This window comes from Chiloscyllium punctatum, chromosome 10 (assembly GCF_047496795.1).
Source record: "Chiloscyllium punctatum isolate Juve2018m chromosome 10, sChiPun1.3, whole genome shotgun sequence".
NCBI lineage: Eukaryota > Metazoa > Chordata > Chondrichthyes > Orectolobiformes > Hemiscylliidae > Chiloscyllium > Chiloscyllium punctatum.
The window spans coordinates 7347854-7364794 of NC_092748.1; the positions used below are offsets into that span (position 1 = coordinate 7347854).

General features: G+C 41.8%; 1 protein-coding gene across 2 annotated transcripts in view; it reads left to right on the forward strand.

Moving 5' to 3' along the window:
* The window catches only part of LOC140481853 (transmembrane protein 237-like), a 37256-nt gene extending 21166 nt beyond the window's left edge, over nt 1-16090 (forward strand). For both annotated transcript variants that reach the window (XM_072578408.1, XM_072578409.1), the window contains exons 10-13: nt 2149-2222; nt 4945-5041; nt 6365-6486; nt 13699-16090. In XM_072578408.1, coding sequence (XP_072434509.1) covers nt 2149-2222; nt 4945-5041; nt 6365-6486; nt 13699-13766 — 361 coding nt within the window. In that variant the 3' untranslated portion in view covers nt 13767-16090. The remainder of the gene's footprint in view (nt 1-2148; nt 2223-4944; nt 5042-6364; nt 6487-13698) is intronic.
* The last annotated feature ends 851 nt before the right edge of the window (nt 16091-16941 follow it).

Sequence of the window (16941 nt, forward strand, 5' to 3'; positions counted from 1 at the left end):
CAACATCCTGTGGGGTGCCATTGATCAAAAATTGAACATGCCACATAAATATAGTGGCTACAAGAGCAAGCCAGAAACTAGGAATCCCTTTCCAAACTCCATGACCACTTCCATCTATAAGGACAAGGCCAGAGGATACGTGGGAACACCACCACCTGCAAGTTACCTTCACTGTTGCGAGTTTGAAATCTTGGAATTCTCGCCCTAAGAACATTGTGGGCCAACCTACAGCAAATGGACTGCAGCTGTTAAAGAAGGCAGCTCACCAGCACCTTTTCAAGGGAAACTAGGGATGGGCAATAAATGCTGGCCAGCCAGTGATGCCCACACCTCACAAATTAATTTAAAAAGATAAATACATTGTTAAGTTTTATTTATGTTAGTGTAAAATATGTTATGCGTGAAGTCTGGTTAGCAGTTTTCAGGAGAAAGTGAGGACTGCAGATGCTGTGGTTCTCCTCTACATGGGGAGACAGGCCGTCTACTTGCGGAACGTTTCAGGGAGCACCTCTGGGACACCCGCACCAACCAACCCAACCGCCCTGTGGTTGAACACTTTAACTCCCCCTTCCACTCCGCCAAGGACATGCAGGTCCTTAGCCTCCTCCATCGCCAGACCCTGGCCACACGACGCCTGGAGGAAGAGCGCCTCATCTTCTGCCTAGCAACCCTCCAACCACACGGGCTGAAGGTAGATTTCTCCAGCTTCCTCATTTCCCCTCTCCCCCCCCCCCCCCCCCACTTTATCTCAGTCCCAACCCCCGGATTCAGCACCGCCCTCTTGACCTGTAATCTTCTTCCCGACCTCTCCGCCCCCTCCCCCTCTCCGGCCTATCACCCTCACCTCCTTCCACATATCGTATTCCCAGTGCCCCCCAACCTTTTATCTCAGCCTGCTTGGCACACCAGCCTTATGCGTGAAACATTGATTCTCCTGCTTCGATGCTGCCTGGCCTGCTGCGCTTTTCCAGCACCACACTTTTCAACAACTAGCGGTTTTCAGGAAAAAGGCATCATGGTTCGTGCTGCCATTGAACGGTAAAACATATGAGTCCCTGTGACTAAAGCATCCATACTCCATCAGACAGTTGCAAGTCTACTTAATGCCAGCCAATCTGTCATCTATACCTGACCTGGAAGCAGAATCCTGTCCATCATTGGGTATAACACTACTCGCCATTACACACGCTTTCGCGCTCTCTAACCTGCCTACCATCCTTGTGCAGTTTCTTCTCTCCCAGACCCCTCATATACAGATAGGGTCCCTCAGATCCAGCTACCCCAAAACTGGTAATATCCAAAATCCAGATGTTGTCATAATCTTTCATGTGCCAGTTCTAATTCTTAAGAAGTATGTGTATTAAAGTTTACCTGGACAATGTAGTTTGGTCCTGCATTGGCAAGGTGTTCCTATAGATTGATTACTTGCACCCTATTCTGTGCTCCAACTGCCACTTAACCTCCCCTAACCCAGCTTGATCAATACTGTCCACAGCTTGTACTGCCTACCCCAAAGTCTGAAAATAAACATATATATTGGTTTCAGGCTCAGTCCTGAGAGTACCAAGTTTGAAATATCGTACCTGTAGGATGTTTCAACCTTCACCAGTGCCATGGATTGAAAATAAAATTGAGAACAGTTATTATAGCCCATATTAGATTAGCAGAATGGGGAGACAAATGACAGGTAGAACCTAAAAACCCTATACAAGGGCGGAGAGGACCTAATGATTATCAGAAGGGAAAATAATCAATCAATCTGTCAAAATATGATTGATTAATGATGCTACCTATTTACTTGGATCAGCAAATCCATCAGTACCTCAGCAGGATGACTACTGTCCAAGTACCTTCTGAAAAACAGATTCTGTACTCTGGACCATTTCTGATCCCAAACTTAAAGCTCTTGCCTGCATATTTACACCCCACTCCCCTGACCACTGCCACCATATTACTACTCCTCCCTGAGCAAAAGTGGGTAAATTCCAATGAGACAGAGCATCCTCCCACCACAATGAAGCAGTTCTTCCTCACTTAACATAAAACGGCTTAATTTCTGATATTTTAAACTGTCAAAAGCATCAGACACAAGTTCCCAGTTCATTCATCTACATTAAAACTTTTTGCTCATTGTTCTATTCTCTCCAGGGTTAATTTAGCTGATGCAGCAATGGCAGTGCGTAGAATTGTGACGCTGGATCCTGCTGCATTGGCCTCTGTCTGTAAGTACTTGCATTGCTCTCCATCTTAAAAAATAAACATTCTTGCTTACCCATATTTATATTTTTGCATGTTTTGTTCCTGTTCGTATCATTGCATCACTGATCCATTGCCTGTGAATGTCACTGATCTGTTGTTTGTCATGATCTCACTTTGTATAGATATGCAAATGTTTACAATTAGTATTTTATTGTTAACTTTCAAGTTGAAGGATGCTAATCCTTCAAAAAAGAGAAGCTTGAGTAATACAATTTCCAATGGGAGACTAAAACCAAAATGGTACTTTTGGTTATACTAGTGTATTTGTATCTAATTTTTTTTAAGAGTTGCTGGTTTTCTCTGGTACCTGGCTTGTGTGGGCAAAATTAAAAATCACACAATATCAGGTAATAGTCCAACAGGTTTATTTAATATATCTGATATATAACTGATATATTGTTTCAGTTGCATGGCACTAATCTTTTGCTTTAAATTCTGTGTCTTTTGGTCCTGCTCCATAGCTACCTGATGAAGGAGCAGCACTCCGAAAGCTAATACGGAGGAATCTCTATTATTCAGATGAGACTTTCGGATAATTGATTATTCGGTTAATTGATTTCCTCTGGGGCTTGGAGATTTTTGTGAAGTCTGTTCCCCGTTCAGGAGACTAGGCAGTAGCACACCATGCACACCCGCCCTCCCAACCCTGTCCAACACCGCCCTCCCCCTGCATCCACCCCCACCCTTGTCCAGTACCACCTGCCTCCACCCCTGTCCAATACCACCCCAGTCCAATATCGCACCCCCCACCCCCCCATCCATGCCCCAAACCTGTCCAACACTGCCGCCCCCGCATTCTCCCCCCAAACCCGTCCAACGCTGCCCCCGTCCACCTGCACTCTCGTCCAACACCGCCCCCCAAACCGATCGAACACTGCTCCCATCCAACATTGCCCCCCTTACCCCCGTACCCGACCTGCCACTCAAACCCGTTCAACATTGCCCCACTTCCCATCCAACCCCGCAACCCACCCCACCTTCTCTCACCCCCCACCCCCCATCCCATCTGCCCCTGTTCCCTCTCCGGGGCAGCTGGACTAGATCACAACAGCAAGACTATTGCTGCTTTTGGGGGGGAGGGGGGGTGAGTCTCCAAATAACACGCACACTTTTTTACTGCAACTTTTAGTTCCACTTTTGCCCTGTACAGGACAATGTTGGAGAGATTATCTGGGGGGGGGGGGGGGGGTCTAGGATACATGCTTGTGTAGAACTCCAGGGAAAGCGTGGGGGTAGAGAGAGAGAGAGAGCGGACGGGTGGTCAGTCATTTGGAGACTGTGCCTGGGCTCCCATTGTGTCCAGGGCTGTTCTTGGCAGCATTTTGGTAAACCGAGTTCTCTTTTATTCACTGTTAATAGAAGACATGATCAGTGTTGGAAACACGTCTTTGATGTAATGCTTCTATTGGGACCTCGAGATCTCCTTTGAGTAATCCAATATTCAGATAATTAGTATTCGGCTAATTGAGGTTCCTCTGTACTTCCAAATAAACCTATTGGACTATAACCTGGTGTTGTGTGATTATTAACTTTGTCCATCCCAGTCCAATACTGGCTCCTCCGCATCCTGGCTTGTGTGTCCAATCTACTTGTTTAAGCCTGGGCATAAAGTGTCATGACACTGTTCAAACATAGGCAGCCATACCCAAGGGTAATTATTCTAGCAGGAATTATTGGTCTGAAAGCAGTAGCCCTGTTTAATCCACTCACCTCCCCTCTCACTCTGCTGCAACCACACTGAGAACAGTTATTAAAGCCCCTTTTAGTTTAGCAGAATGGATAGACAAATGGCAGGTGGAACCTAAAGCACTGAAATGTAAGTGACAGAAAGAAGAAATGTAGTCTCAATGCCAGAGTTCTAAATTGTGTGGAAGAACAGAGGGATCTGGATGAACCTTATGCATGGACCTCTGAAGGTGTCACATCATTTTAAGAGAATAATGAGAAAATTAAATGGGATCGTTGGTTACATAAAAAGGCCATGAACACAAAAGATCTAGTTCGACACCGCGTATTGCATCCATTTGGGCCCAGTATTGCATCTATTCCAGTGTAACCTTTGGAAGTTTAAAACGACCCTTGAGATTGTGTGCAGAGGAGATTTGCAGGAATGTTTACAGGAAAGGGTGATTTTACAAAAATATTTTGTCTGGAGATGATTGGTTTGATCTCCCTGGAACAAAGGAGATTAAGCGGAGATTTGATTGAGGAATACAAGATTATGACATGTTTGAATAAGGTAGACCGGAAAAAAACTGTTCTTATTAGCAGATGATACAAGGAGTAGAGAAACAAAAATGTAAGGTTTGAGGAAGATATGTAGGGAAGAATATTTTATCATATTTATGGTAATTCTTGTATAAGGCTGGAGCAACCTTGAGATGGTGTCACAGCACAGCTCCTTACTGGACATAAATAGCACAATGTGAGCAGAGTTAGTTAGGGACAGAATGGGGAATGGGTCTGACTGGATGGCTGTATGGAGAACTGGCATAGACTCTGTGGGCTAAATATCTTCCTCTGTGTCATTTATGCCTGTGTGACTCTATTGTACACTAATGGAAGCCAGCTAACCAAGGACAGACTGGAAATTGTCTTTCTTTCACCTTTTTTATTAAAATGTTATAAGGCATCTGTAATGATTAACAGTTTTGTTGTGTTTATGCAGTTTTTTTGTTTGTGCAGTGTACTTCATAGCTCTGGTATTATCACTGAGCCAGCAGATGCCCAGTGACAGGCTTAACAGACACCGATTCACAAAAGGATCCAATTTCACTCTTTGGTAAGTTGTAGTTTGTACATGTTCTGTTCCAATAGAGCACTAATGGAATAATAAAGCACAGATTAATTTACCACAAATGCTAATGGCTTTTCAGTCTGTAAACAGCACTGCGTAAATCAGTAATTAGTGTGTGCCCCATCAGAGAATTCCTTATTATATGCTGTACTCGGGCACTTAGAAAGAGGAGCAGAAGTGTTGTTGTGAAGTGTTTTAGTGAGGGGGTTATTCTGTGCCCATCCCACCTCACTGAGCCCTTTATTAAATACAGGCATATGTTTATATGGAGGTGACAGTGTTGAAATGTCAGTTTGTGGTGGACAAGAGAAATGATTGAATGAAGGCTGGTTGGTAATTCACTGAAGTCTCAGCCTCGAAAATCATTTCCTGTGCTCTGTCAGGATACTGCCCAGGTCAAATTGTGAACCAGTACATCCTGATTTAGACAAAGCCACAGAAATGTTGAAGAGTTTATTAGCAGGTTTCTTTTTAAATTGTTCATGACCTGTTCAGTCTGTGTTTTGATCCAGTCTTAGCAATCTACCAATGTACATTGTGTGTGCTTTGATGAAAGGGGTACTTCGCTATGGGTGTTGCCTTTGTTGGCATCTTCAGGAGAGGGTTAAAGAAGAAAATGAGAACCAGTTGTTCAGGATTAGGCCTCAAACATCTTAATATTTTTAGTTCCAAAGGTGGTGAGGTTGCATTACAGCTAAGATAATCATTTGTAGAACCGTTATTGAATAATGTAGACAGCATAACTAGTTTTGATTATTTTCTGTAAGTTTTTTTTAGTTTCCCATGCTTATTATGTGTAATTGTTTGTCAGCACTTTGCAACATTGACTTCACTCCACCTCAGGAGCAGACCTCCACTCCTATGTCTTTGGTTAATCTTTCATAGCATAAAATTGGATTCCCCACCAACTGATGATATAGCGACTCTATAATCTGTGCTTGTTGCCTAAAGAACATTTAAGAATCAACTATGTAACGAGGTACTGCTTTCACTCATCAACAAGATTAGATGGAGGTGGCAGTTTCTTCTGAGTAGTTGCAACAATCAACAGCTTTTTTATTTTGGTGGTAACACTCAAATTTTGCAAATCACACCTCTGCAAGCTGGGTGAAGTCTTAAGCTCTAGGTTGTTAGTATTGGATCAGAATCACTTGGTCACTGAGCTGACAGTAGCGACCTTCTACATATTAGATTTGTAGTGAAATTCAATGTCCCGTCTCAGTAGTATGTGTGCAAAGTTTGTACTAAAGAGCATTTTGTTGTATAGGACCTGTTATTAAATGAGTCATTGCCTCTCTCTCTCTTCAGGCCATCTGGATCAGAGTTTCAGATTCTGCACCCTTGGGTTGTAGTGAACCTTGTAGTGAGCATCTTGGTTGGACTGGCCTGGATCTTCCTGTCATATCATCCTACGCTTGACTATACTGAAGGTACATGAGCAAAGATTACGATTAATGATGATCACCCCAGTGTAAACAGGATAAAAGGGAAGAGGAACTGGGTATAAATCAGCATTTACTGTTTTGAGTAGTAAAGGTTTGAAAGCCTTTTGGTGTAGTGGGGGAAGAAAAGGATGTACAATGGAGGGAGGTATCCATTCCTATTTCAAAGGAAAAGTAGGACACCACTAAGTATGGGAAAGTTGTGAGTTGGGAAATATAGAAGAAAAGCAACACATTGGAACTACGTCCATACTACATGAAAAGAGAAAAAGGCTAATTATCACTGAGCCAGCAGATGCCCAATGACAGGCTTAACAGACACCAATTCACAAAAGAATCCAATTTCACTTTTCCTCCATGCTGTTACTTATCTAAGGATATGGATGGACATGCTATATAAGGATATATCTGACACAGTGCATGATACATTTTAGTGAAATGCAAGCCTACAATCTGTAAATATCTTTAATTAGCCTAGTTAAAAATCATACAATACCAGGTAATAGTCCAACAGGTTTATTTGGAAGCACTAGCTTGTGGAGCGCTGCTCCTTCATCAGGTGGTTGTGGTCTATAAGACTCAGAATTTGTAGCAAACCACCTGATGAAGGAGCAGCACTCCGAAAGCTAGTGCTTTCAAATAAACCTGTTGGATTATAACCAGGTGTTGTCTGATTCTTAACTTTGTCCACCTCAGTCCAACACTGGCTCCTTGATGTCATTTTAATTAACCTGTTTACTTATGATGTGAATATGGTAGGTGGCACTTTAACCCAGACCTTCTAACGCAGAGGTCTGGACAGTATCACAGCATTGTGAATGGATAGGGACTTTTCTCACTGCAGCATAGGTGGTTGAGAGGTGACCTTATAGAGGCTTAGAAAATCATGAGGGGTATTGATAAGTTTAATGGTTGGTGTCTTTTCCTTCGCATAGGGGATTTCAAGACTAGGGGGCATATTTTTAAGGTAAGAGGAGAGAGATTTAAAAAGACATGAAGGGCAGATGTTTTTTCCGGTGGGTGATTCATGTGAGGAATAAACTTCCTCAGGAAGTGGATGCGGGCACAGTTACAACATTTTAGAAGACTTAGATAAGTACGTGAACAGGAAAAATTTGGAGGGAAATGGGCCAGGAATAGGCAGGTGAGACTAGTTTAGTTTGGGATTAAGTTTGCTATGGACTGGTTGGAACAAAGGGTCCATTTCCGGGCTGCATGACTCTATGACACTAAATAGCAGAAGAAGCAATGGCAACATGAAGAGAAACTCGTTCTCCCAATGAGTGATTAGGATCAGGAATGTGCTCCCTGAGTGTGTGGTGGAAGCATGTTCATTTGAGGCATTCAAGACAGAATTCTATGTTATCTGAAACAGACAAATATGTTGTTGCAGGGAAAAGGTGGGGAAGCAATTGTCTGTTTTCACTCAGAAAACTGGTACTGATGCAATGGGCCAAATGGTTGCCTCCTGTGCTATAACAATTGACAATTCTGTAAAGATAAAACCTGTCTTAGCACTTGTACATGTTTTCTGTCTGTGTGTTGTGTTCCGGTGAATGTGTGTTCAGCTGGAGTTGCTTATTTCCTCTGTGCTCATTATGTTGTTGGTGGTACACTGTGCCAAAGGATCATAGAGCATTAAAAGTATAGCATGTTAAGTGATGCTGTGGGAAGGTTCACTGTCAGCAGATTAAGGATGGTCTGTGGATGTTAGATCCTATCTGTGCGCAACTGAGCTTCCCATTCCATATCTTCTGTCAGTGCTTGTTGATGTCGTGAGCAGTGTTCTGGTTAAAAGAAGACACAAGTTAATGAGTTCAAAAAGTTACAAGTCTGGTTTGGGTGATAGTTAGTTTGCTTTGATAAAAATCTACTGGAATTATGGATTTGGCAGTTATGGTGCTGGAAATGGAAATGTTAGTATGGACTACAGTGGTGTAATGGCAAGTGCTCTGAACTCTGAATCTCGCTATCACATCAAAATCTCTATCATTTTCAGAATATATTTTTCCATTAACTGGGGAACTTAGAATGCAAGGACGCAGGATAAGGAGTCAATCATTTGATTGATTTGATTTATTGTCACATGTACCTCAGTGAGCATGTACCTTTGTTTGTGAGCAGTACACTCTGATCATAGTTAACAAGTACATACAGATCATAGGGTGACAAAAAACTTGGACAGAGTGGGGCATACGAGGGGAGAGGCCATTTTGGATTTGGTGCTTGGCAATGAGTCAGGATAGGTGTCCGATCATGTGGGAGAACACCTTGGTGACAGTGACCACAACCGCCTCACATTTACCATAGCCTTGGAGAGGGAAAGGAGCAGTTACCAAGGGAAGATATTTAATTGGGGAAAAGGAAATAATGACGCCATCAGACAGAAGTTGGGAAGTACAGATTGGTAGCAGTTTGTTCCACAGAAAGGGCCCAATCGACGTATGGAGGCTGTTTTAAGGAGCGGTTGTCGCAAGTGATGCATAAATTTGTTCCTCTGAGATAGGCTAGAAGGGGTAAGATTGAGGAGCCTTGGATGATGAGAACAGAGGAGCTTCTTGCCAAAAGGAAGAAAGCAGCTTACGTAAGGTGGCGGAAGCAAGGGTCTAGCACAGCTTTAGAGGATTACAGGCTTGCTAGAAAGGAGCTCAGAAATGGGCTGAGGAGAGCCAGGAAGGATGAGGGAGAACCCAAAGACATTTTACTCATACATGAGGAATAAGAGAATGATCCGGGAGAAAGTAAGTCTGGTCAAGGATAGCATAGGGAACTTGTGCATGGAATCTGAGCAGATGGGGGAAGCCCTAAATAAGTGTTTTGCTTTGGTTTTCACTAAGGAAAGGGACAGTGTTGTGAATGAGAACTTTGAGGAGCTGGGATACAGGCTTAAACAGATCAAGATTGATGAAGTTTCGATGTGCTGGAAATTTTGGCAAACATGAAGATTGATAAGTCCCCAGGGCCAGACCAGATTTATCCTAGGTCGCTCCGAAAAGCAAGAAAGGAGGTTGCTAAGCCACTGGTGAAGATCTTTGCTTCCTCACTCTACATGGGAGTTGTACCGAGGATTGGAGGGAGGTGAATGTTGTCCATCTTTTCAAGAAGGGTAATGGGGACTCCCTGGTAATTACAGACCAGTCAGTCTTACATCTGTGCTCAGCAAGGTTTTAGAAAGCATTCTGAGGGATAGTATCTCTGACTATTTAGAAAAGCATAGCATGATTAAAGGCACTCACCGTGGCTTTGTGAGGGGCAGATCATGCCTCACAAATCTTATTGAGTTCTTTGAGGAGGTGATGAGACAGGGCGAGCAGTGGATGTGGTGTATATGGACTTCAGCAAGGCATTTGACAAGGTTCCCAATGGCACCTCCTGACTTTATGAATGACCCTATGGGATACAGGGAAATTTAGCGATCTGGATTCAGAATTGGTTGGCTGACAGAAGGCAGAAAGTGGTTGTAGATGAAATATATTCTGCCTGGAGGTCAGTGGTGAGTAGTGTTCCGCAGGGCTCTTCCCTTGGGCCTGTGCTCTTTGTAGTTTTTATAAATGACTTTGGATGAGGAGGTTGAGGGGTGGTTTCGCAAATTTGCCGAAGACACAAAGGTTGGAGGTGCCGTTGATAGTATCGAGGGCTATTGTAGGCTGCAGCGTGACATAGACCGGATGCAGAGCTGGGCTGAGAAATGACAGATGGAGTTCAACCTGGATAAATGTGAAGTGATACATTTTGGAAGGTCAAACGTGAATGCTGAATATAGGATTAAATACAGGATTCTTGGCAGTGTGGAGGAACAGAAGGATCTTGGTGTTCAAGTGTATAGATCCCTCAAAGTTGCCACCCAAGTGGATAGGCTTATTAAGAAAGCATGTAGTGTTTTTGCTTTTATTAACAGGGGGAGAGAGTTTAAGAACTGAGGTTTTGCTGCAGCTCTACAAGTCCCTGGTGAGACCACACTTGGAATATTGTGTCCGGTTCTGGTCACCCTGTTATAGGAAAGATACGGAGGCTTTGGGGAGGGTGCAAAAAAGGTTTAACAGGATGCTGCCTGGTCTGGAGAGCTTGTCCTATGAAGAGAGGTTGACTAAGCTTGAAGAGAGGTGACCTGATTGAGGTATACAAGGTAATGAGAGGCATGGATACAGTCAATAGTCAGAGACTTTTTCCCAGGGCAGGATTGACTGGTACGAGGGGTCATAGTTTTAAAATATTAGGAGGAAGGTATAGAGGAGACGTCCGAGGTAGGTTCTTTATGCAGAGTGTTGCGAATGCGTGGAATGTGTTGCCAATGGGTGGTGGTGGAAGCAGAGTCATTTGGGACATTTAAGAGACTGCAAGACCTGCACATGGACAGCAGTGAATTAAGGGGTGCGTAGGTTAGGTTATCTTATTTTAGATTAGGAATAATCCTCAGCACAACATCATCGTGGGCCAAAGGGCCTGTTCTGTGCTATACTTTTCTATGTTCTATACAGGTTTCACTGCACAGCACGTGTGCGTGGCAAGAGCAATATTCTTTGAAGTTAGAGAATCCATTCATCTGTCTAATAATAGCAGGGAACAGTGGTTGCTGTACAAGTCTGTTATGCACCAGGACAGTATGCTTTCTATGATGCACCTGTCAGAGTTGGTGAGGGTCCTTATAGACATCCTAAATTTCCTTAGCCGCCTGGGGAAGAAGAGGCATTGTTGTGCCCCCTTGACCGTTGTATCTATATGGAAAGTCCAGAACAGGTTGCCCGTTATCATCACTCCTAGGAACTGACTTGACAAATTTCTTCACTCTGAGGGCTTTGCATCTCTGGAATTCTCTACCCCAGCTGTTTGTTGTGTTCCTTCATTAAATACATTCAAGGTTGTGACAGACAGCCAGTCTCTTAGAAACAAGGGTTAGGAGGAATTCCTGGAAAATTTCGAGATAGAAGATCATCCAAGATTATATTGAATGGTGGAGCAGGCTCAAGGGACCTTTTTTTATAGTTTACTCCTGCTCCTATTTCTCTAATTCCTACCACTGAGCCTACCAGTTGTAAGCACTGTAATATTGCCCATTTCTGCTTGTGCATTAGTCTGTTGCAACTGCAACCTATGTCCATCATTTGTGAACTTCAGATTCAGTTATTCCAATGCTTCCCATTTTCCATCCTCTATAAATTTGACCTTTCCAAAATCACTGCTTCACATATTTTAGCATACACCATGTCCTGTCCATTTGTCACCCCTGTGTTTTCTGACATAGGTTGGCTCCCAGACCAACAATGTTTCAAATTTAAAATCGTGTCATGTGTTCACAGTGGTCCATAGTCTCACCTCCCTCTGTCGCTGTAACATCCTTCCGCATAAAACTCTGAGAATTTGACATTCCTCCAATTTTCGTGCCTTTTGTGCATCTTTGACTTTTTTTCCCACTATTGGCAGATGTAGTTTTAATGTCTAGACTGTAAGCTCTGGAATTTCTTCTCTGACGGTTTGCCCCTCTCTCCCCTGCTTTAAGACTTCTGGTTTTTGATCAAGCTTTTTGTCAATTGCCTTATGATTCATTTCTTAAGTCATTGTCAGTATCTAGGCGAAAGTGAGTACTGCAGCAGGAGATCAGAGTCAAGATTAGAGTGGTGCTGGAAAAGTGCAGCAGGCCAGGCAGCATCCAGGAGCACTTGCTGTGCTTTTTCAGCACCACTCTAATCTTGACATTGTCAGTATCTGATTACACTCCTGTGAAGCACTTTGGGGCATTTTACGACATTAGTTGTGGGCAGCATGGTTGTGATCTCCTCACCACATTCGTTACTTTTGTCCTCCCTGTTGCAAACAATACTTTTTGCTCGATAATGCATGACCAGCCTTGTTAAAAACTCATGGGAAGCATGTGTTAACTGAGGCGGTCAGTGATGATCCACTCAACTGTGAAGGATATTGCACAACTATATTTTTCCCAGTTCCTGTCCATAGTTTACTCTCTTCTGCGCTTTGCAATGTGGCCGTTCACCATCCTTCTAAGTTACCCAGAGCAAGTGAACTTGATAAAGGAAGGTGGACTTGCTCTTTAACTTCTGCAAGTGAAGCAGTTTGATATTACTTAATAGTTTGCTAGGTACAAGATAATTAAGAGTCAATTACATTGGCAAGGCACTGGATCACACATATGCCACAACAGGGAAAAAAAAAGCAGGTATCCTGCCTTAAAGGCTATTAACTAAGCGTCTAAATAAGTATATCTCTATTAATTGGATAGATGCACGCTTGTGATGTAGGTTAATAAAGCTATTTAATAAAAGCAAACTAAGGACTGGGGTTCATGTTGAAACACAGAGCTTTTATATTAAACTTGTATTGAACCGTAGACCATTAGGTCATACTTGGATTACTCCTCTCTGTCTGGTCTCCATGTTTACTGAGGCACTGGAAATTGTGAATTATTTTTGCACTATGATTATACTAGACCTAAGAAGATATATGTATTGAGAAAGTTGGAAGGGCTGAACAAGTGGAGGCTTATTCTCTAAAAAAGTAAATGTTTGGGAGATTTTGTAATATTGAAAAAGGCCTTGTTAGGATAGCTGTAGAGTAATTGTTTCCACTTGTGAAGAAGTTTTAAACTAGGCCAAACACAAGATAGTCATTAATAAATCCAAAAAGGAATTCAGGAGGAATGTCTTCATTTAGAGAGAATGAGTGTATGAAACCTCAAAAGTGGCTGAGGCAGTATAATAAATGCATTTAAGGGAAGCTGGATAAACACATGAGGCAGAGAGGATTAGATGAAGTGGGATGAGGCACAAATGTTGACATTGATCCGAGTGGCCTGTTTCTGTGATGTAAACCTGACATAGTGAACCAGTCAGCTTTTGCGACAATTCAAAGGATATGCTTGACAGAAGTATAGGTAATCTATTTAGGGTTTGTATATTGCTTTCATCTGGTTACTCATCAAATCTCTTTGGAGAATACAAATAAGGTCAACTAAAATCAATTCTTGAAATCACATTATCTTGAATTACTGGAGTTTCATAAAAGTGTACTGCAAGAATGCTGTAATATAAAGTTATGTATAATATCTGTCCAATTTTTGCTATAGTTAATGAATTGGTGAAAATATAGCCAGGATGTCATGTTATTATCTGGGTGATATCCGTCTTCATGGACTGAGTATTTACTACTGAATTAGAGTCTCACTAAAGTTTTCATTTTTCTTTGTAGAATCAGAGTTTGCATCACACATGAATGACATTGGTGCACCTGATGAGAAAATTAAAGCTCAAGCATAAAATGTGAGCCTTTAATACTGAAGGTGCGTGGAGCATTATATCAGAATAGTCTGGCTACAAGGGACTTTGAATTCCTTTTTGTTTGGTTTTGTGTGATGAAAATTGTATGGTGCAGATGTCCATGCTTATGCTTTTGTCCGAAGTCAATTTTCATCTCTGTTGGATAGAAGTTGAAGGGATGTCCACATCACACATTATGTTCCAGTATGAATAGTCCAGTGGATGTCAGTCTACCTTTGAAGTTACGAAAAGTTCCTTCTGAAACTTGGATCAACATATATGTTAAGTATGCTACTGTGGGTGGCCTCCATCTGTGTTTGCTGTGACTCTTTTGTGTGGGTGTGTCTTAAATTTTTGTGCATCTTTGCAACAAAAGCCTGAATCACCTGCTCAATCTCTTGCACCCAGATGTAAGATACCAGTAAGAATAAACATTCTCTTGTGGAGTAAAAATTGAGGCTGACTACTAATACGAGTACAACATGTCGCTAAAAGTATGGAAAGGGGTCATTTTATACACAGTGTATGCAAAATCAAGTTTTATTTGGGGCTGATTAAAAGAAAGTCCTAATCTTCTACTAGGTCAACTTATACACCCTTATTTACTATAATATTAGATTGGGTGTCAAGTAGCGTTGTATACAGTCATTTGTAACTGATGCCCACGTTCAGACACTGCTCAGATTGAGGGAACTGAAGTTTGCTTTGCTATTTCAGCAGAGTTGTTTTGAATGCTAAGCACTGATTCACAACCCTAAATCAGCACACTTTTTTTTCTTTGTTTCATGTGTGGAATGTGGGCATTTCCTTAAATCAACTTTGCCATCTTAGCAAAGTTATCAGATGCCTCGTGTGGAAAACAGTTTAAAAATAAAACACATTGATGTAATAAGGGCTGCAGTTCTGAGACTGAGATGGAGACACAAAACTTTGTTGTACCTGCCCTGGGAATGCTTAATGGAACAGTGGTCAAAAAGCTTTACTCAGTATCAATATCCATCTGTACCTGCCCTCAGGATGTTTTGATGGGACAGTATGGAGGGAGATTTGCATTAACTCTGCACTGTACCTGTCCTGAAAGTATTTGTTAGAATAGTGTAGAAGGAGCTTAATTCTATTTAAGCTTTCACAAATGGAAAAGTCTTTTCATGTTCCCCAGCAAAGTTGTCAGGAGGTGCAGAGCCCAGTGCTCAGTGACAGTTTAAGTGGCCTGCCTAACTTGTGTTTTAGCAGCTCCCAACAAAGTAATCAAGTGGAAAATAGAAGCAGTAAAACTGCCAACTTCAATATGTACCTCCAAAAGTGAAACTGTTGGCAACTAGTCACAGAGTAATTATCAAAACTGCCAGGGAGCTGTATAAAGTTAAGCCAAGCAGCTGTGATAGTTTGAACTTAAGATTTCTGAATAGGGTAGAGGAAGTATAAGGTTGCTGTGCAGCATATCCCTTACAGGGGAAGTCCAGCAGAGTCCGTCAGAGTTTCAGGACACATACAACCTGTGAGCCTCATTCACTTGATGAATGTGAATTGTCTCTTAAATGAAAGGAATGTTTATCCAAAATGACTCCTGAGATGGATTCTCCTTTATAGCACCAATATTCACTCTTGTCATGAAACCTTATGTCGCTATTCATTCAGGTTACTATTACCAACAAAGCTTGATGTTCTGATTTAGGATTTACTCATCACTAAGTTATTGCATGAAATAAAACAATAAATAATATAAAGACAAAATACAACTAAGTGATCTGGCAAACTAAAGCCATAGTTAGTACACAGTTTGCTTTAGAGTTTCTGATTGTTTATAAAGAGGTCTTGGAATGCATTGGGTTTCATCTTTCTTTGTGAGCCAGAGTGCGTTTGAGTCCCAAGTGTGGAATCAGAACCTGTCTCCTTGGGTTATTTTTGGTGCGATCGTGGATTTGTAGGAAGAATTAAAAAGATGAGTTACATAAGCCACAGCTCAGATCCTATTAATCAGAAGATCTTAGATTCAAGTTCCACAAGAGAAACTGGTATATAAAGTTCATGCTAATACTGCTGTTTGGTAGGTGAACATGAAAGATCATTCAGTGTCTCAGCCAAAACTGTATTCAACAACTGAAATCAATAAATCAAGTAGGTAATTTGTCATTTCTGTTCTGGAATCTTGCTGTGCATGATCTGCCTGCTGTGTTTCTTACACTACAACAGTAACTTCAAAAGTGCTTCATTGGTGTAAAATTCTTTGTAATTTTGAGATTAAAAATACAAGTTCTTATCTTAAACTTTTGTTTGAAATATAAGCTTTTTAATCATGATAAAATAAAGCATTTGAATCAAAATGTTACTCCTTGTGATTTCTTCACTCCACAAAAACCATTTCCCCAAATTTCTCCCTTTTTGTCCCGAGCAAGAGAATGCTTGACCGGGTTCAGCTCTATGGTCATCGGTCACCTCTGCACGTTGCCTGAGACCATTCTGCACCTGCATGGCTGGCAAGTGAGCCTGCAGTTTCTGATCCTGATACCAAAGGTCACATGTGTTATCTGTAAGGGGTCAAAGACCAGTAAAGTGCAGCACAAGAACAGGCCCTTTGGCGCACCAAGGCTGTGCTGACATCATATGCAATTCATATTCCTCTATTCTTGATAACTCATAAATCTGTCAGGATGACTCTTTAAACATTGCGATTGTATCTTCTACCATCTCCTTTGGTAGCATATTACAGATACTTAACTCTCTCTCAAGGGTTTTAGCATCCTTCTCTAAATAAGGGGCCCAAAACTGAACACAATAGTCAAAATGTGGTCTGACCAATTTATTTATAAGATGTATGAACCTCTGGCAAGACCAATATTTTTTGCCCAAGCCTAATTGCTGTGGAGGAGAAAGTGGTGATCAAGAACTTTATTTTTAAACAACAATCACACCAGGTCGCCATTAATGAAATTAACATTTCATATTCCAAGTTTTATTCAATTAATTTAAGTTCTCATTTTCTTTGGTATGATGTGAACTCCTGTCTCTGGATTGCTAGCTGGGCAACATATCTGCAATGCTGACCATACTGCAACCCTGAAACCAATGATGGTACTGTTGTCTCTGAGTTATTTATTGTCTGTGGATTGATAGCAACTCATAGGAACATAGAAGCAGGAGTAGGTCAGTGAGCCTATTGAGCCTGCTCTGCCGT